General features: G+C 31.5%; 2 protein-coding genes across 4 annotated transcripts; one reads left to right on the top strand and one right to left on the bottom strand.

Moving 5' to 3' along the window:
• Positions 1 to 3,273: 3,273 nt before the first annotated feature.
• On the top strand, positions 3,274 to 7,488 carry LOC105115405 (uncharacterized). 3 transcript variants are annotated; one of them, XM_011012281.1, is made up of 5 exons: positions 3,274 to 3,464; positions 3,840 to 3,952; positions 5,034 to 5,268; positions 5,347 to 5,451; positions 6,550 to 7,488. In XM_011012281.1, the coding sequence occupies exons 3-5, from the start codon at positions 5,085 to 5,087 to the stop codon at positions 7,287 to 7,289; spliced, it is 1,029 nt and encodes a 342-aa protein (XP_011010583.1). In that variant the 5' UTR covers positions 3,274 to 3,464; positions 3,840 to 3,952; positions 5,034 to 5,084; the 3' UTR covers positions 7,290 to 7,488. The 3 variants fall into 3 exon arrangements, with proteins under 3 accessions (XP_011010583.1, XP_011010582.1, XP_011010584.1); XM_011012280.1 differs by lacking the exon at positions 3,840 to 3,952; XM_011012282.1 differs by lacking the exons at positions 3,274 to 3,464; positions 3,840 to 3,952 and adding an exon at positions 3,980 to 4,396.
• Positions 7,489 to 11,231: 3,743 nt separating this feature from the next.
• Positions 11,232 to 15,068, bottom strand: LOC105115406 (GATA zinc finger domain-containing protein 10-like). Its single transcript, XM_011012283.1, has 2 exons — positions 14,261 to 15,068; positions 11,232 to 12,197 (listed from the first exon to the last, which is right to left on the bottom strand). Exons 1-2 carry the CDS (start codon positions 14,842 to 14,844, stop codon positions 11,561 to 11,563), a joined length of 1,221 nt encoding a protein of 406 aa, XP_011010585.1. The 5' UTR covers positions 14,845 to 15,068; the 3' UTR covers positions 11,232 to 11,560.
• Positions 15,069 to 20,277: the final 5,209 nt, after the last annotated feature.

Here is a 20,277-nt window from a genome sequence, read left to right on the forward strand (position 1 = left end):
TGTTGTTGTTATTGTTATTGTTGTTGTTATTATTGCTATTATTATTGTTTATAATTGTTGTTTATAATTTGTACAATTAACCTCCCTGTGGTTCGACCCTGGTCTTGCTGGGTTATTTATTATTTCGACACTCCTGCACTTGGGAGAAGACATCAATCTTTTAGTCGTGTCAATTGACAACGCCAGAATTCGAACAAACTTAAATCATAAAAGTTCTGGGAAATTATCTCATCTTTTTAGAAAAACAATGAGGTTATTTAGACCTCTAGAACTCGCGATATGGGCTAAACACTAAACAGTGTCTAGGCTATAAGACAAATTTAGACTTCTCTGTTGTTGCTAAGAATTGGACTTTCAAACAGCATAATTGAGTCTTGCTTTCCACATAAATGTTTTAGGCCTATATCTTAGCTTTCCATCCATATAAAGCAGACCTAAATCTAAGATCTACAACTCCAGATATGACCTAATAACTGAACAGTGTTCTAGTTTGGGTTGAACGAGTATCTCTTTTCAAAGTTTAGCCCTCTCTTTGTCCTTTCAATTTCTGTACTTAAACTCATCAATCAATCCTTTCATTTATGTGATAGACCTGCATTTAAGATGAATATTTACCATAAGTTAAAAGTATCTAATGGTATCAGACTTGTTATTATAAAACATGTTTTAGTTAAGGAGTTATTGATATTTCAAGTGCAAAATGATGATATAAAACCTTAATAAAAATGTATTTTTAAGTATTAATCAATATTTTAACTCTAACTTTTCCTTCCAAAGAATACCAATGAACCCGACTGCCTTATTTAATTGTCTATATATTCATCTATTTTTCATAAATATCAACTAGTTCGACCATCCTTCACGAATGCCTATAAATCCATCTAACTCATCTTTTTTTACCCTTTATACTATTAATATAAAAATACAATTTCACATTTAAAGAATTTATAGTTACAAAATTTATGGAATTATTATAACAGTATAAAGTACTAAGCATCTTCTTGGAGCTTATAAATGCTTAGTTATTGTTGATTATTGCCTTTCCACTTTTATAACCTCTCCTACATTAAGAGGACAATAACTATTATAACTGAATAATTTATTATCATAATTCTATTCATATTTTTGCGCAGTTTCACATTACTAACCCAATTAAAAAGGTTTCACATCATTAATCCACTTTTTGTAAGGTTTAAACCTTGCACATACTATAATCATGCTTATCTATTTCTATACAACAAGTAACTTTGTTTAAGTACATAACCCAACATACAAGCCTTCATTTTCATACTTCTAGTATCTCTTAATAGTCCAATATCTTTTATTTTTGAATTTCTAACTTGATATTCTTGAGTTATTAGAATGACTTTTAATTTTTCATGTATTATTTTTCTCAAATCTACTAAACTGCCATATTATTAGTTAACTTCACTACATGGTTTTTCCTTTCATATGTATTACCCATAATGACTTCCATCAAATTATCCTTTAGTTAACTAATACTTCATTAAACCATTTACACTTTTATTATCTATTATTCATCCATATAACGGGGTCTTAATAAACCTAGCCTCTACTCGTATGGTTAATTAGATAAAACAATGCCAATCATTAGTTGCCATTGATGGTATTGGTCTCCACACCATGACAAACTAATCAAATAATGTTAATCATTAGTAATCAATGATGTCATTAGTCGCCACATAATGATAAACTAATCAAACTATGTTTCTCATTAGTAACCATCAATGCTATTAGTCTCTACATAGTGCCAAACTAATCAAACAATGTTGATTATCAATTACTACTAATATCATTAGTTGCCACACTGTGGAAGACTAATGAAACATCACTCTTAAACCTCTTATACTAAGTTCTCCACACATTCTTGGTAACATACCCAACAAATCATCCCACTCCAACCAAAATTTTATTCATTATAACAACTTATATATTTACTAGGTTATCTTAACGCAAAACCTATCATTTTTACCTTATTTTTTATCCAATGCCTTTTTATATTTACACTTGTATAATTTCTCTGACGTGAATCCATACACAAATCACTAAATTGTATTTTTAGTATCCATTTTGATTATCATATGTAATTATTCTTTTTTGTATACCTATTTTTACAATGAAGTATTACAATACTACCCATTTAGAATGCCTAAATTTTGACTACCATGTATAGCATTTTCTTTTTGAAATCTAATGCTTATATTGTGAATACATAATTTCATTTCTTCATGTATGCATACATTTCAATTTTTTGAATCAATACTTTTATTCAATTTCACTAACATACCTTATCTATACTAGTTTAGTTACAACCTTTATTATCATGTTTCGACTGCTCACATTAAACACCCATGCAAGTATTTCCTTCCAATAACTCATATCATAACTAACATATACTTTGCATTTTCTAATATTCATTAACTTGTTTTTCATACAAAACAATTATTTCATTATTCATAAACAACACTACAGGAAATAATAATTACTAAAATGATATTTGAATTTTTTAAGAGTCAAGGTGTTGGACACCTACCTGAAGCCTGAGTGTGTCTCGACGTTCTAATTTATTTTTTAACTTTAGCAGCCTCTCATGTATCAAGATTATAATCTATCATAACCACATCAATATGACCTTGAGATCTTATTTTGAATCTCATTTAACTTATATTTATAAATTAATAGCAAAATAACTCATAGGATATAATATTCACCCTTACTTTTCAAATATCATAATCATCTTTAAGGGTCTAAATCTACTATTTAGTTAAGATATATTTCTTTATTCATGTAATAATGCATAACCAAACATTTAAACACATTAGCTAATATTTATGCACTGGAATCTAATCGATTTCTATACTTGACCCTCTTTTCTTAGATGTATAGGTTCATTAATCTTATATTTTTTATCCAAGTTATATCATTATGTAACTTTTGTCATTAACACACTTTTACTTAGTACGATGATTCTTATTATTATTTTTTATTATATATTAATAGCCATAAATTAATATTTATATTTTTAAGACATTCATTCCAATTTCGTCACTCTAAAATTATTTTAATTGGTTGAATTCAAGTTTTAACACAATTTAAAACAATAAATAGTATGGACCATGTCACCTAATCTGGTCAAGTTTCCCCACCTGCGGACTTCCTTCCAATTTATTTATAATCTACCAACATTAATACCCTAGTATACACTTTGAGAACATATTTTATTTGACGATATATTTTAACAACATTACAATTCCTTTTTTTTGTCTTTTTTGGATGTGTGTGTCTTCATGTGAGGTCAGGTATTTTAGTGTTGGCGTTACATTTTAGTGGAGAGGGTAACCAAAAAACAAAAACAGTGTGAAATGGTAAAAGATGTTAAAAAGGGCGGTTTCAACGGATTCTTAAGAGAAATGAGTAAACCCTAATCTGTTTGATTGAATTAGGTTTGTTTTGTTTTGTGTTTTCAGTTTGCGATTATCGATTTTGTAATGTAACGGATTGATTGCCTCTTGTTTCTTTTCATTTGTTTCTCTTTTGGGTTTAAGAATGAAGTGTCTACTTGCCTTTGTTATTAATTAAGGTGCTGATGCTCCTAATTTTATTTGGATTGAGATGGGTTTATCGCATGTCAAGCCTATTTTTGAAAATGAAGTGTCCGTCGTTCTTCAGTAATATTTATTATTTCCGTGTATGGAGCCGACAGATATGTTGTCTAACTTCTCTCCGTTTAATCATGTCATATTGTTGGTTTTAATATTTTTTTTTGTTTTTTTTTTAAAGAATGTAATAAAAGTGATAGACTGCTTTTGCATTTGTAGTGTTAGTATTTCGCATCAGAAATCTGATGCTTGGGATGTCAACCTGGGTGCTCAAATGTCAATAGCTTATGGTGCTGTGCATGTCATTTGCTTGTTTTCGTAGCCAGTTAAAGGTAATCCAATCTTATGAATAAGGTTTTAACTCTATTTTATGAAGTGAATACCAGTAGGGTTTTTAAGAACATCTAGCTGTATGTTAGATTATGTCAATCTTGCATGTCAAGAGCAGATTGTGTGGTACATGAGGAGATGAGGGATGTTTTGGGACAAGTGAGGTTGAGGGATATTAGGAAATTGACATTGGAAATATGAAGGAAGAATGTCCTGTTGGAAATGGAAAAGATAGACCATAGATGATGCAGATGAATATTTGCAAAGTTTGGAGTGTTTTTAAGAACAATTATTAGGTAAAACACATGCAAGCCTTAGCATGCCATTCCTTCTTCTTCTTTTTTCTTCCTCCTCCATTGGACACAAGAGGCTTTTGTTATGTGCTGCATGGTCTTTTCATGCTGCAAGTGTGAAAATTCGTTGTTCCTTGTGAGGATTGGCTTAAGGTAAGGATGGTCCTATCCAGGTTATACTGTTATCTAAAACAATGTAAATATGAGTATTCATATGGATTTGGCTTTTGGAAGTTGGAAAATGTTCTAGCTTGTCAGGAACTTGATGTGTTTAATGTGTAGCAATTTGTAAGCAGTAGGTCAGTATGTATGCTCCATTTACTCGTGTATTATTGCATGTTTGGTACTTTGACAGAACATGTGTCACGGGTTAAGTTTAAAGCATTAGTTGAGAACTTTCCAGCATTAGATGAAAATAAATAAATGAACAAACATTTAATATGTTTGGAAATGTATATGTGGTTGGATTTTTGGAGGCCCATGTATGTGGATATGTGCTTTATAGGCTAGTGCTAATGGCATGGCATTTAACTTAGCATCGATCGTATTGAACTACTATTAACATTTAATATATGGACATCTTGTCGTTGTTATATTTGATTTGTGCTTCTCATTTTGCTTTAATTGAATCACACATGCACAAGCATGCGCAATTACATATGTATTTAATTTTGTATGACACGTTTATATAGGAAATGCTGAAACCTAGTAATCTTGTTGCTTCTTGATGTGATTTCTCCTATCATGTCTGTTTAATTACCAATGGAATTTTGATGCATTGTTAATGTAGGTTGTATTTGGATGATACTGCGTGATCTCAAGCTTCATAGTTGCTCTTAAAATGAAACCAAGAACTAATGGGACTTCTAGAGGTCAGAAGACACAGAATTTTCAGGGGGAGGGACGAAATTGGATTTTTATTGCAGGTGGTGCCTTGTTAAGTACATTGTCAATTCACCTTGGTTACAAGCTCAAGCAGACACTGGACTCAAAGCAACAGGCAAATGCTAGTAATAGTCTGAAAGGTCTTGCACTGTTTATAGCATCAGCTAGATTCCTTTAATATGAACTTGGCCATAACTTTTGAAGTTTGAACAATACAGGGACTGTGAAATCATCTGACAGGAGGAGGTCACCTGGTTGCAATATGCATTCAAACATGTATTCCTTCACGCAAGATGATGATGGTTGCTACGACTGCATTCCAGGTATGACAATTCTTCTTGTTCAAGCTGCCAAAGGGTTAAAGAGAACGTATATTGATACTTCAATTCAAACGTTTGCTAGTTTCTGTTTGGCTTCCTTGTTTTTGGGATATCTTGTGATGCAGGCACTGTTTTTTTTTGCAGTACAAAAGCACTTTTAAAAAAAATTATTATTTTTTATTTCAAATTAATTTCATTGTTGCTCATAGATTGTTTTGATATGTTAATGTCCAAAATGAAAAAAAACATTATTTTGTTGCATTTCCAAATAAAAAACATTTTGAAAAGTAATCACTACCACAATGTCAAATGGGCTCATAGATTCTGGTAGTTGGCTAGTTATAGTTGCATAAGGACATCATGTTGCATTGCATCTACATTTCAAATTCCTTCAGCTTCTGGATATATTTTCATTGTTTACTTGCCTTGGACTGTGGAACAGGGGAGGGATTGTGAGACAGTAATGTTACTATTAGGTGAAAGGAAACGATGAACAGTAAATTGTCTGTTTCTGTGCGTGCATCATTGCAGTTCATATCCTATGTGGACATGATGGACATATCCTACCTTCTTCTCTGTTGGATTGACACTTGTTTGTCTAGCATTTCTTTTCCTTTTCCTGTACAAATAGGGATAAGGCGCAAAATATTTGTATCATGGCCAATGCTTCTCTCTTCCTATAAATTTGACATGTATTCCCCCCAAAATTTGCAATGCTGGCTTGCAACCCATCTTTTGTGATTTTCTTTTCAGTACAAGGGAAAGATGAATAAACATTGGACGTCAGTCCTTAGAAAATTGACAGTAGATTGGAATAGGGGATCAAGGCATTTGCAAATATGAAATATCCACCCAAAAAATATAGATCTATCTTTTCCATCTCACAGATCCGGAGAAAAGAAGTGCCTTATGCAGAACAGTGTAAAATAGATCAATGTTCCTTATCCAGCGAGTTGGGTTTTGAGACATAGTTAAGTTGTTACATCAAGTATTGGTTTTTTTTTTATTTGACAATCATATAATATGTTACTGTATAATGGTATCTATTTTATTAGAAGACTTTTTCCCTGTATTTTATATGTGAATTTGGGTTTGGAACAGGGAATGAAGGCATTGCAAATATGAAGCATCAGTCCAATGACCAGATGCTGTCTGAATCTGACATTGGTCTACCTTTGGTGACGGTTCCTGCTGCAGAATTCACCAAGGAAAATGGTGTTATGTGGGTATCATCTCCTGATCGCCTTGAGTTGCCACCAAAGCCATTCCACAATTCAAACTGCTCTGACTCGCCATGTGTCTCAGAATCTGGTTCTGACATCTTCAGCAAACGAGAAGTTATACAGAAGCTGAGGCAGCAATTGAAGAGGAGAGATGACATGATACTGGAGATGCAGGATCAGATTCTGGAATTACAGAATTCACTCAATGCTCAGCTGACACTTGCTTCAAATTTGCAATCACAGATCAATGCAGCTAACAGGGATTTGTTTGATTCTGGAAGGGAAATCCAGAGGCTCAGAAAGGCAATTGCTGATCACTGTGTGAAACATGTGGGCATCAATGACAAACCATCAGCAATCACAACATGGCCATCTGAGGCAAGAAATGGCCATGCAAATGGATATCTGGATGGAGACAGCAATTTTGAGTCATCGGAAAAGGGAAGGGGAGATGTCGAGAGGATTGAGAAGCTGAAGAGAGAAGTAGATGAGTTGAAGGAAGTGATAGAAGGGAAAGAGTACTTGTTGCAGAGCTACAAGGAGCAGAAGTCAGAGCTTTCCATGAAGATTATGGAATTGCAGCACAGATTGGATTCACAGCTCCCTAATATTTTGTAGGCATTGGTAGGATGTGTATTCTTGGTTGTTTCCTCTTCTTTTCTTTGATTTTACTTCTACATTCTGAATTTTGGGAGAAGCTTCCTTTTTCTCCTTTCTTTCCAGAATTTCTTTCATAACTTAGTTTAGAATGTTTGATGCATTTTACGTGTTTGTTCAAAAGTGCGCTTGTTGGAGAGAGGAGAGAGAGAGAGAGAGAGAGAGAGAGAGAAGAAAATTTTATGGATATCGACTATACAAGACTTTTCTATACAATTCCTAGAGTTTCTCTTCATGTTGCTCCTATCATTCTTACAAGTTCTTATACTAGGTCTCAATCTCCATTACTTGCTCCTCCTACTTCTCTAGTTATCCCCTCATGTGCCAAAGCTAGATCCCATTATTCATCATTACATTGATCACTTAAACCTGTGGTTGTTCCTCCTCTAGTTCACGAAGAACCCCTCAGAGTTTGCTAATTGGCCACTAACTATTCTCAAGCCAACCTATACATGATCCTAGAAGAAATGTTAACTTCATCCTCATCAACTAGTGACACTAGTAAAGAGACGATTATCAAGGAAGTAGTGCACGAAATGGACACCAATGAAACAATCATAATAGGATTTAAAGTAGGGGTTGCCAATAGTATTATAGTTTCCTTAATGCATAAAAATGAAACCATGCTACTACTACCATGTCATAAGGTAGGTATAAAAGGAAATCGAGTAGAGCATGCCCCTACTGTTGAAGAATTAGAACAAGCCATTATGCCTCCTTCCATCGAGCAAGAGTAACTATTGAAGTAGTTGTTGCCACTACAGATGCTAGTCTTTTTGGATCATTAAGACTCGAGCAAGACTTGGGTGTTGAGAAAACTATATTGGCTTTCGCTACCCAAGTTAGAAGGTCATTCATTCTTGTTAGAATGATTCGCTCTTGTAAAGTTTTGAGCGATTTTTGAACAAAAAGTATTTTCTTTTTCAAGGGACCTTAGATGACCCCTTATAGTTTGCATGGGAAATGTTGATGATCAACAAGGAAAAAACTTTATTAAAGAGATTTTAGAGCTACTAAGGTAAGAAGTGTACATACTTAGCATCCAAGAACACATCCAATAGATTTTGGACAACATTCTATCCTAAAGGTTTACAAAGTTGACTGGTCAAAAAATATGGGAAAGCCTTTGTAGTTTTAAAAAATTCGTGGACGACAGCTACCTATAATCAAATAAAATGAAAACTTCAAATTTATTACCCTTATTAAGGTTGGCCTATTCTAAAAGTACCATCATGTTAAAAAAAAAAAAAAAAGAGAAGCATTGGATCCTCAAGGGAAAAGAATATTGCAGAAATTAAAGTGCCGGAAATAAATGAAAACAATAAAAGAAAGCAATAAAAAAGCTTATGAGGGAAAAGGAAAAATACTTAAACTTGTTGAAAAGGTATGCCATTATTTATAGTAGATTTGGCTTTATTTATACTATTAGAAAGTTTGAATCATATTTACATAAGTAATTCTAATCCTATATATAAATATTGGTATTAGATAGTAAGGTTTATTCAATCCTAATACAAGCTAAATTCCTTTTTAATTGATATACATGTGAATTAGTTATTTTTTTAGGGTTTTTATTTTGAATAAGAATATATCTTTTTGGATATGCATTCAAATTAGTCAATTATATACTACTTGGTTTTATTGACTACCATAATATTATTAATATTATTGTTGTAAATTGTTTTTGTTGTATTCTCTATTTCTAATTGAATAACCTTTAAATTAACATCAAACAAATTTATATTGTTAATAAAATGATGTTATTTTAAGAAAAGGCATTAATGACTATCTAGAGTTTAGCCACATTAATTCTGATCATCTAACTACACCATTAATCCCTAAAAGGGATATGAATGAAATCATATAGAAGGTGTAAGAATACTATGATATTTTTTAACAGCTAATAAAGACAATAACATTGAGAATGATGGAAGAGTTAGTCAATGAAGTCTCATTCATGACATGTCTAATAAGAACTATGTAATTGGTTCCTGTATTGGCGAGTGGTTATCTGATTCTTTATGACCATAAGATTCATCTTTGTATACATGTTCTAATTATTACTCAATTATAATGATGATATTTTTATGGGATTGCTTTTTTTACATGATTACTTATTTGTTATGGTATTAACAAATTAGTCATATCAAGCATGTAAATTTGTTGATTAATAATTGATTTATTAATAAATAGCATATTGAATTATTAATTAATATGTTATTTATTGCTTGCTCCTTCCTTTTAGTGTGGAAAAACTATTGTTAAGAACTTCATCTTGATTAAAAGCATATAACAACCTCATAAATTAAATTAAATGTAGGGTTCTTACCATGACTTTAATAGGTTAATAAGAAGATAAAGGTAATGTTAAAGATCAAACTAGATTAAAACATAAAGAAAGTTCAAAGAAAATAATATATATATATATATATATGTGTGTTGTAAAAGAAAAATAATAAATTATGACAAGAAAGAAAAATTATAAAAACATAGTAATAAAATTATATATGTGGAGCTGACTATCATTTTAAGCTATTAGATGACCTATCCCAACTATCTATAACAATTCAAAAATATATATTATGAATTTTAATAGAATCTATATTTTTATTAGCATGTTTTTTATTATGAATTTTAATAGAATCTATATTTCTATTAGCACATTTTTTTTTGCAATTATATAAATCCTAATTAATTTATGATATTTTTTAATTTAATTCGTTGAGGACTTATTTTAAATAAGACTTATTAACTTTATGTAATCAACTAAAAGATCAGGTCTTGTTCAATCTTATCCTAAATAAAACTTGACTTCATGTGAGTGATTAAAAAACCAAGTCTTATTATAAATAAAACTTGATTTTATATTTGATCATATCAACTAGTATTTTTATAATTGATTGCTTCATAATTTTTTTGGTTGATTATATTTTTTTTAGGTAATAGTTATTTTTATTGGTGAATGGTTGATCCTAGCTTTATTTTACCTGTTTGGTTAAAAATATATAGTGAATAACTACAATTCATATTTAGTCCAGTAACGGGTTTTGTGAATAACTACAATTCATATTTAGTCCAATAACGGGTTTTTTTTTTTTATGGTATAAACACATCTTTAGAATTATATTGCATAAAAGTATTTTGGTTATTTAATGTCCAACCTTAATTCAATATCTATCATGTACTTGACCCAAATTGATGTTCTTAGAAACATCAAGGGACAATCACGTCTCATGTAAGTCCATATGGACACAATTTCTGAAAGAGCAGATCATTATTTATAAAAGCCATGAAGAGCTATACTCGCAAGGTCGAGTTCTTCAAACCTCAACTAGAGACATCAAATTCATGCCACATGTCACACATGTATATGATTAAAGATGAAAAATAATACTTCAACCCGTCGCTATAATTGGTTGTAAGATTGAGAGCACAATCAAGTCAATTCTATTGGGCTGTTATTTAATTTTGTCATTGAGCATTGTTCTATCCTATCTATTTTGGACTTCATATTATTTTAGTGGAATATTAGCTTTGATCAAGGTTTGTTTTTACATTATTTAATTAGCTTCGATTAAAAGTTTGTTTTTATATTATTTAATTGTATATTTCTCGTCTCCTCACTTGTCTTCGACCTTTTCTTTTTCTCCCTTTTCAATTCACCGCCGTCCGGCATCAAACCGATGTCAAAAAGCAATAAAGCGTCCTTCATACTCATCATTCCACACAACCAGGGAACCACCCGTTTCTGTCTTTACATGTTTCATTCAGACACTTTAAAATCAGTCCTGTTTCATCAAAGCACACTTAAACTACTCTGGAAGTTTCCATATCCCAAAATTCCCCTTTAAACGTCGACTGACACATCTGCAATAACCAAGGAAAAGGAAAGGAACAAAGAAATAAACAGAAACACCAATCTTTTCCATAAGAATCACTGAAATTATTGGAAACGTTTAGAATTAGTCTAGCATGGAAATAGTGTTGCCCCCTTAAATATACACGAGGGTACTTCGAGGTGATTCTTACGAGTGCTTTGAACAAGCTTGCCTTACAAGGCCATGGAAGAACATTAGCATTCAGAAATTACAACATTGTACTACCCAGTTGCCTTGGAGCTGGATATAGTTTCCAGAGAGAGAATCACAAATCAGGTGTCATTCAGTCATTCTCATCCCATGAAGATAGAAACCGACTATCAGCATTCTTTCCAGCCAATACTTCTGCATGGTTCATCTAGTGTTTAGATCAAATTCTCCCACTTCTCTCCACTCACTGTGTACTGCTGTGTTCCCATTTTCAGTTTCTTCATCATTCAAGAAATCTACAGAAGGCTCTTTCTCATCTCTCGGAGCACTGCCTCCCCACCCATTCATCATCTCATCTGGGTTAACACCATGCTCCTGCTCTCCCATGTCATGACCAAGCGGAACACTGCTGCCTTGCGATCCAAGTGCACTTGCCCTTATCGGAGCCCGAGACATCATTTCAGCATGAGCATGTGATTCTGCCTGAGCTTGCTCGGCCTGAAACATAGCTGCCATTCTTAACTGAGCCTCCCGACTGGCCTTCTCCCTGGCATCCATTTCAGCTTTCAAATTGAGCAACAGTCGCTTCTCCTCTTGGAGGAGAGCCTGCTCAATCATCAATCTCTCTTCAGATCGGAATTCCCCCAAGGAACGCTTGCGGGTTATTATGTTGAAGGCTAAGGCCTGTTTCTCAAATGTACCTGTGAACTCAGCAACTTTAGCAGCAATGTTATGATCCCACTGCTGCGAACGAGATGGCATCTGACCTGTTGTATCTAAATCAAGGATTCTATCATCCTCCTCTGCCTCATAGTCTGCTACTACATGGTAAGGCAGTAATCTGCATATTTTGTGCAACAGGAAAAATGAAATGAATGCTGAACTTTTGAAAGCCATGGTGGTAATTATTCATTCAATTAGTGGTGCTGAACTGTACCACTACAAACTGCAATTAAAGTCAGTGGAGTCTAGGAGAAGTGCCATCTACAAGTAATGGAAGGCTCGCATAACTTCCTTAATTCTTTTCCCTTTTGATTGAAAAAAGAAAACATTAAATTTCATCAATTTGCCAAACAAAAATTCATAAATCAAAATGTTAATCCTTGAATCAGAGTGCTTACTAACCTATCGTTGAGGCTTACACAACAGAATCTAATTTCTCACAAGGAAAGATAGAAGTGAAAGACTAAAAGTTTGCAGGTGTACATGTTTCATAAGACAAGGAAACTATGGGCACTCATTTTCCATTTGTTGACTCAAATAATTTAGAATAACAGAAATTTCACATCATAAAAAAGAGTGCTGGAATAGCATAAATAAGAAGGTTCCAAGGGGGTTAACACCAATATATTGAGTTGAAAAACTATCCACCAAAAACGCCTAACATGTATTAGGTAAAAAAATCATAAAGATCAATAAATCAACAAAAACTGGCGTGTATTATGAACTGTCTTCTCCTGCACATCCCCTCCCCCTCACTTGATTTTAAGTTTTAATGAACTAAACCTGTATATGGTTGGCAGCTCAAGGAGCCAGGGATTGAAGCAATTCAACTAGATACCCCAAGGTATATACATCAATACAAATATAAAACACAAAGTTCACTCATGCCTACCTCTTAGTATTGCCTTACAGAAAAATGCTCACGACTTTGTAATACCAAAAGAGTGCAAAGCAAAAGCTGCTATATAAGAGGAAAATCAAAGGATGTAGGTGGATTCCACTAACTACAAATAAAATAAGACGACCAATTTTTGTTGTAGATAATAAAATATATCCCCTGGTTTGAGAAAAGGACATCAAATATATATATATGACTACAGGATAGCAGATGTTCTGTGCATAGAACAGGTTGAGGAAGCAACACATCACCATGTGAGATTTCTTATATTGAATTACTGTAATTTACAGAGTATATGGAAACATTTGATGCATATTGTTTTTGCATTTTGTTTCGCTAAGCATAAATGAAGGTTGGGAGGGAGTGTTGGGAAGCACATGTTGTGTACTGTTTATAAGTTACTATAAACATACATGAATTATAGAATCATTTAAGAACCTCTAGAGAAAACATAAGATGCTAGCAAAAAGAGTTGTTTGATACAATCTAGAGAAACTTTCTTTGGATTCCTACAAGATAAAATTGGAAAATCATTTCTATATCAACATTTCCCTTGGTTTATTCCCAATCCATCTCATCAAATTCATATCAAATACATGCCATTTGGCAAATACATTAATCCAAACAACATAAATAACAATTATTCTTATATCTAATTCTATTTTCAAGTTGTTGGGAAACCGTGATGAAGAATTACATCTCTTTCTATGCCTCATGTAATGAAGCGTGAATGCGCCAATAGCATCCCTGATCATCAGGATGAAAGCGCCACATGGTAACTACCATCAATTTGTTCCGTCTATGCATATAAAGTCTATCAATTTCTAATCAATCATATAATCAAGAACTGATCTCCGACAAAAATATTTGTATCTTTGAACAATCAAACCAAATAACAATTCTCACATTACCACAGAAAATGGTAATCTGGGTGATCGTGGTCAAATAATGCAGGTTCTCTACTGCATCATGCCACATAAAATGTGATCAAACTCTAGTGCTTCCAACTTAACTAGTTGCTGTGCAGCAACATCCAACCCAAAAAGCAACTGCACCATTACTGCATATTAAAATGTTATCAATCCCAATCTCAATCTCATTACACATCACAATTACACAAAAAAGTCACAGTATCACCAAAAAGCGCGTAAATAAATAAATTCCCACGTTCCACAACAACCAGACAGAAAATGAAATACCCACATGCAAAACATACATAGAAATGAAAATTTGAGTTGTATACAAAACAAAAAACGAGAGAGGGAACACAAAAAGAAAGAAACCTCTCGCAGGCATCTTCAAGAGAAGCGAATGGCCTCTTGAAATCTGGATGACAGACACGCCAAGCATCCTGGTAAGCCATTTGGATCTCCAACTGGTTCACCTGAGGCCGAATCCCCTTTTGCTGCTGCTGCTGCTGCTGCTGTTGCTGCGGGGGCGGCTGCGGCGGCTGCTGCTGCTGTGGCTGCGGCTGCTGCTGTTGCGGCTTCTGTGAATGCTGCGCATTTTGCCCCAGATTGGAACCTTGCTGCTGATGCTGCTGCAAATTAGGTTTGGGGTTGAGGTTGGGGTTGGGGTTGGGGTTGGGGTTAGGGTTAGGGTTTTGTTGTTGAAGAGTGAGTGGGCGATGAATAGATGGTGGACGCAAGTGGGCATCAATATTCGATGGGAATCGAGAAATAGCAGCAGCTTGTTGTTGCTGTTGGGCTTGTTTTGTTAATTGCTGTAACAAGAGGAATTGTTGTTGTTGATGTTGTTGCTGCTGCTGCTGCTGCTGCTGCTGATGCACCTGTTGTTGTTGTTGTTGTTGTTGTAAAAGCAATTGCTGCTGCTGCTGCTGCTGTTGCTGATGATGATGATGATCCATTGCTGTTTCTTTTTTTTCTTTTTCTTTTTTCTGTCTCTCTAGAGCTGTAGTTCCGTTACTTTGCTCGTCTTTTTTTATGTCTTATTAACGACTACCGAGTCGATAGAGATGGCGGAGAGGAGCGGAGTACAGATTTCCTCCTCTATTGTTTTTAGAATATGAACATGGCCAGTACTCTTGCGATATGCTAATCTAACCAAAACTCTTTCATTTTTTTTTTTATATATATTTTGTGATTTCTCAGGATCCACTGATGCACCTGTTGAAATTTTGACTTCTTGTAGATTTTTTTTGTTATTAAAAACTAAAAAAAATTATAAGTATAATGAAATTATATTTAAAGTCTATTTAAAACAATTTGAATCAAATTTTTATAAATAATTTATGGTTAATATTGGTATTTTCATATATATATATAATAATTAAAAATCAAATAAAATTTTATAAAATCATATTATAAGTAAATCTTGCAAATGTTTTTTGAACGTCAATAAAATAAATCAAAGAAAGTCAAATTTTTATATTTAACTAAATCTTTATTTTTTATTTTTTTTATCTAAAACTTGAGATTCTAAATCTTTATCTTTTATTTTTATTTTTATCTAAAACTTGAGATTTTTAATGTTTGATTAGCATGCTAATCAACTAAGCTATAATATAGAGTCGTTATCACTATATATATATATATATATATATATATTTGAGATAACTTGATAAACTTGTTATTTGAATTATAAATCCAATTGAATTTAATAATTTTATTTTTAAATTTTATTTTTTTATTTAATTATAAGATAATAAAAATAGATATTCTTAGTAAAAAAAATATAATAAAATTTAAATTAAAAATCAATTATGATAAGCTTTATAAAAAGAATGCTTGCCAATATTAAAAAAATATTTAAAGACTAAAGAAACTTTGAGTGGTACTAAATAAAATAATATTTAAATTTCTTTAATTAATTTATGAATTCAATAAAATAATACATATAATATATTTATAATTAATTAATTTTTAAGAAAAGTACACATTTGTAGCAAAATTGGTTTTTTTATAAATATAAAGCTTGATATGTAACAAAAATATTTTGTTTTTCTTAAAATTAAAAGACAACATATTATTTATTTTTTAAAAAAAAATAACGACACGATGTTTATAATTATTGATGACATTTATTTTAACTCTAGCCACTTTAAGTGGCTAAAAAATCAAGTTCTATCTATTTTAGTCTAAAAAACTTATTTTAACCTGAAAAATCAATAAAAATATCCCAAGTCCAATTTACCTCTAATGGCAATATTAGAAGTCAATAATACCTTAATAAAACTCTTATAATTAATTACCAATAATTGTTTTTTTCATGCTAGAAATGATTGTCAATCAATGAATTTCTCTCACTATATCATTATCCAACAATTTCGCTTTTTGTCCCCAAACATAAAATGAAAATGTAAATTTCCAAACTCCTAAGGTAAAAAGGAAAAGACAAAAAATGTTAAACAAATAATGCCTTAAAAAACTTATCTTCTACCCTATTCTTAAATTTCAACCTTGATTGTTTTCTCAATAACTAAAACTGAGTTCCTTTATATAAAACTAATAAATAAAGTACATATAAAAATTTTCCAAGGATGAAAAACAAATTCCTAGTGTTTTCATAATGTTTTATAAACTAACTCTTTAGGCTTAAATCTAAAACAACAAATTCTCCGAGGATTAAAAAAAATAAGATCTAAATTTAAAAGAAAAACATAAAAGACTAAAAAATAATTGATGTGGTCCATAATTTTTTTCTCAAGTTCATAGTAAAAATGCCATGCTAATTAGGTTTTTTTAATGATCCCAAAACTCACAATATATCCTTCTTCCCTTTTGTTTTCTTATATTTCTCTCATCTCTTTTAACTCTAAGTATAAAGAATAAGAGTACAATCTTTGTTGCAATTAATTTTTATTTAGAACTAGACCTGCAATGAAATGATAACTACTTCTAATCAAACAAAATAAAAGACTTTAGATCTTGGACCCATAGTAAGTATAATTTCTTCTAAGAACATCATCGTGGAAGAGAATGCAAGAAATTTAAGAAAGAAAAAGATCGTAAAAAACTTAATGTGTTGAAAATAAATAAAGTAGAAAAGAAAAGTAGTAAATAAATGAAAGCACAAGAAATAAAATCCTCTACAAGAAACAAGAATATAAATTGTAGGAACTTGAGTAAATAGGGTTGACCATCATTTACAATAATATTTGACCCTATTTATATAGTTACGAAGTTTAAACCCTATTTACATAGGTAATTCTAATTCTATATAGATATTGGTATCAGATAAAGAGGCTTATTAAATCAAAATATAAGTTAAATTTCTCTTCTTTTAATACATATAAGAATCCTAGGTGATGTGGATCGGCCCACAAACACTAAGAACTCGTTACATATTCCAAATGGGCTCATCACAATGTCCAAAATAAAAGCATTGAAAAAAACATTGAATAGACTGGTTGTGCAAGTTTCAGCGAAAGCTGAACTTCAAGATCATTTAGAGCATTAATAAAAGGCCTTAATGTATTTGATTTGTATACAAGAAGGACCTAATCCACCCTTTATTTAGACCATGAAATTTTAGCAAGATTGTCAATTTTGTATCAGATTCGACTAACTATGTTTTCTCATGTTTCCATATGTTTTGTGGATCTTTAACTAGTTCTCGACTTTCTTTTATGTGGGGAAATATTAATTATTTCCTTTAAATATTAGAATTTATTATTTTATTCTCCTTTTTAGGTGAAGAGAAAACATAACAAAAGAATCAAAGGAATCCAAGCTGACCTAAAAAATACATATGCATTAAAAAGAAGCATTAAAGGCAACATCATTTTCCTTTTAAAGAAAGGGTAAATAAAAGACTAGTATCAAAATCCTATTCTAACTTAGAAACTAAAGAAGTGATAACTTCACATTTAGTTCTTAGGATTATTGGGCAACAATATAGGCTATAAATAAGTTTTGTATCATACGTACAATGTTTTCTTCTCTTCTCTTCTTTTCTCATGACAAAATAAGACTTAGACTTATGAACTTTATTTTTATTTTGTTAGCTATAGCCCAATATTTGTTTAGGCTTTATTAATACTTTGTTTTCAGCTAGTATTCAAGGCTTATTTGGATTAGGTTTTAGGCTGACTAGTAGAGGTTTTAAGTTCGTTTTTTTAAGTGAGTCAATTTAGCCCATAATGGTAGATCTATTGAGGTTAATTTCTTATAATTATTTAAAAATATGTAATGCCTAAATTTTGACACCTTTAATGAATAATACTTCTTAACTTTTCAGTTTAACATGTGAGAGAAATTCTTGCATTCTGTGATTCTTGAACGAATTGAATTTGACTTGTCAAAGATTACTTAGCTTCATGATATCATTCAATTTCATTTGAATAGTATTGGTGCCATAAGACAGGTTTTCATTGTGTCACACTTCTATCGGACCTTTTTTGGCTTTTTGGGATCAAATCTTAATCTTAATTACATGATCACAAGGTTTGCATTAGTTGGTATCAAATAAAGGCTTTAAGAAAATGTCATATTCTTCGAAAATTTTTGTTTTCCAAATATTCATTAAGTTTTTCAATGTTTACGTTAGTCTTCTTCTTGTTGTTTTTTCTTTGTGTCTACGATATACTAGTAAAATAAAAAATAATATTTTGTTTTGTTACTGTTTCTAAACATATTATGATCATAAAAGTAAAAAAAAAGAAAGATATTATTCAAAGTTTTTTAAGAGCTAGATAAATTTGTCTCCTAACTAGAAAGGTTGATGAACCCTTAGCCATAATTTAACATTGAATAATATCACATAACACTAGATATAGTTAAAAGAGAAACCAGTTTGAAGTTGACACAACCAAAAGATTGATGTCTTTTTCCAAGTGCAGGAATGTCGAAGTAATAAATAACCCGGCAAGACCGGGATCTAACTATAGAGAGGTTAATTGTACAAATTATAAACAACAACAATACAACAACAATACAACAACAACAACAAAAAAAATAGTACTAATAATCATAATAATAATAATAAAAGAAGAAGAAGAAGAAGAAGTTGATGAGAATTTTGAGATGGAAGATCAATGTAAGAATTAGATAATGATAACAACAAATGTTAAGGTTAGAGGATCCACTAATGGTATTTCAAACAAGTATAGTATAAACTCTTGTTACTCAAATGGAAACCACACACAAAAAAGGTTTCAATCAGATTATAAATTGTTAACATGATTATATTAGTTATCTTATTCGAATAATGCTAATACTTGTAAATGTTGTCAGACATTCATGATTATAACTTATGTTAACAACAAATAAATTTCCTTTCATAGCGCAAGTATCAGTTATACCATACGATTTGTGCTATGAAAATGCCAAGCATTTGTTGTACCAAATGTTATACAACATAAATATAAATTAACCATTTAATAAGCAAAGTATTAAAAGTGAATAAGATAACAAATACAAAACATATTAGTATAAAACATTAAGGTCCATGTTAAATGTCTGAAAAACAATATAGTCATTACATAAAAGTATAAAGAAGTGATAAGGGCAAAGAGTATATTTTATAATGATTTTTCAAGTTTTGTGAAGATAAAAGCATTGAGACGTAGCTCATTGTTCGTTACACATATCAACAAAATAGAGTTTTAGAAAGGAAGAATCAAAGCATTATGGAGATGGCAAAGTGTATATTGTATTCGCTGCTGATTTTCCTTGACGAGCTTGCAACTGCACAAATCTGTGCTGTTGATTTTCCCAACTGGTGGCATGGTTGTTATAAACTCATTAAACAAAAAATTGTGAACTTGCCAACACCAAAATTTATTAAAGATGTTAGATCATTCCTAGGACATGCTGGTTTTTATTGAAGGCTCATCAAAGATTTTAGTATAATATTTAAGCCCTTAAGTAACCTTAAAAAAAAGGATAATATTTTTAAATGGACTGAACATTGTGAAGAAGCCTTTGTTAAACTTAAAAACTTGCTTACTTGTGCTCCTATCATTTAACCTCCTGATTGGTCATTACCTTTTGAAATAATGTGTGATGCTAGTGATTATGCCGTAGGTGCTGTTTTGGGACAAAGAAAAGATAAGAAACCTTATGTAATTTACTATGCAAGCAAAACTTTAAATAGTGCTCAAATGAATTATACCACCACTGAAAAAGAATTACTTGCAATAGTATTTGCATGTGAAAAATTCAGATCTTATCTTGTTGGCTCACCTGTTGTTGTTTTTAGTGATCATGCAGCATTGAAATATCTTCTTTCTAAGAAAGATTCCAAGGCTAGATTGGTGCGGTGGATTTTATTACTTCAAGAATTTGATATCATAATCAAAGATAAGAAAGGTAGTGAAAATGTTGTCGTAGATCACTTC

This window comes from Populus euphratica, unplaced genomic scaffold, assembly GCF_000495115.2.
Source record: "Populus euphratica unplaced genomic scaffold, PopEup_1.0 scaffold694.1, whole genome shotgun sequence".
Classification (NCBI taxonomy): domain Eukaryota; kingdom Viridiplantae; phylum Streptophyta; class Magnoliopsida; order Malpighiales; family Salicaceae; genus Populus; species Populus euphratica.

Bases quoted from the DNA above. Each gene is read 5' to 3' on its own strand.
- LOC105115405 (XM_011012281.1), top strand. From the start codon at position 5,085: ATGAAACCAAGAACTAATGGGACTTCTAGAGGTCAGAAGACACAGAAT. The intron at 5,269-5,346 runs GTCTTGCACTGT...TGAACAATACAG, and splicing joins TGCTAGTAATAGTCTGAAAG to GGACTGTGAAATCATCTGAC. The intron at 5,452-6,549 runs GTATGACAATTC...GGTTTGGAACAG, and splicing joins TTGCTACGACTGCATTCCAG to GGAATGAAGGCATTGCAAAT.
- LOC105115406 (XM_011012283.1), bottom strand. From the start codon at position 14,844: ATGGATCATCATCATCATCAGCAACAGCAGCAGCAGCAGCAGCAATTG. The intron at 12,198-14,260 runs GTTTCTTTCTTT...CAAAATATGCAG, and splicing joins CTTGAAGATGCCTGCGAGAG to ATTACTGCCTTACCATGTAG.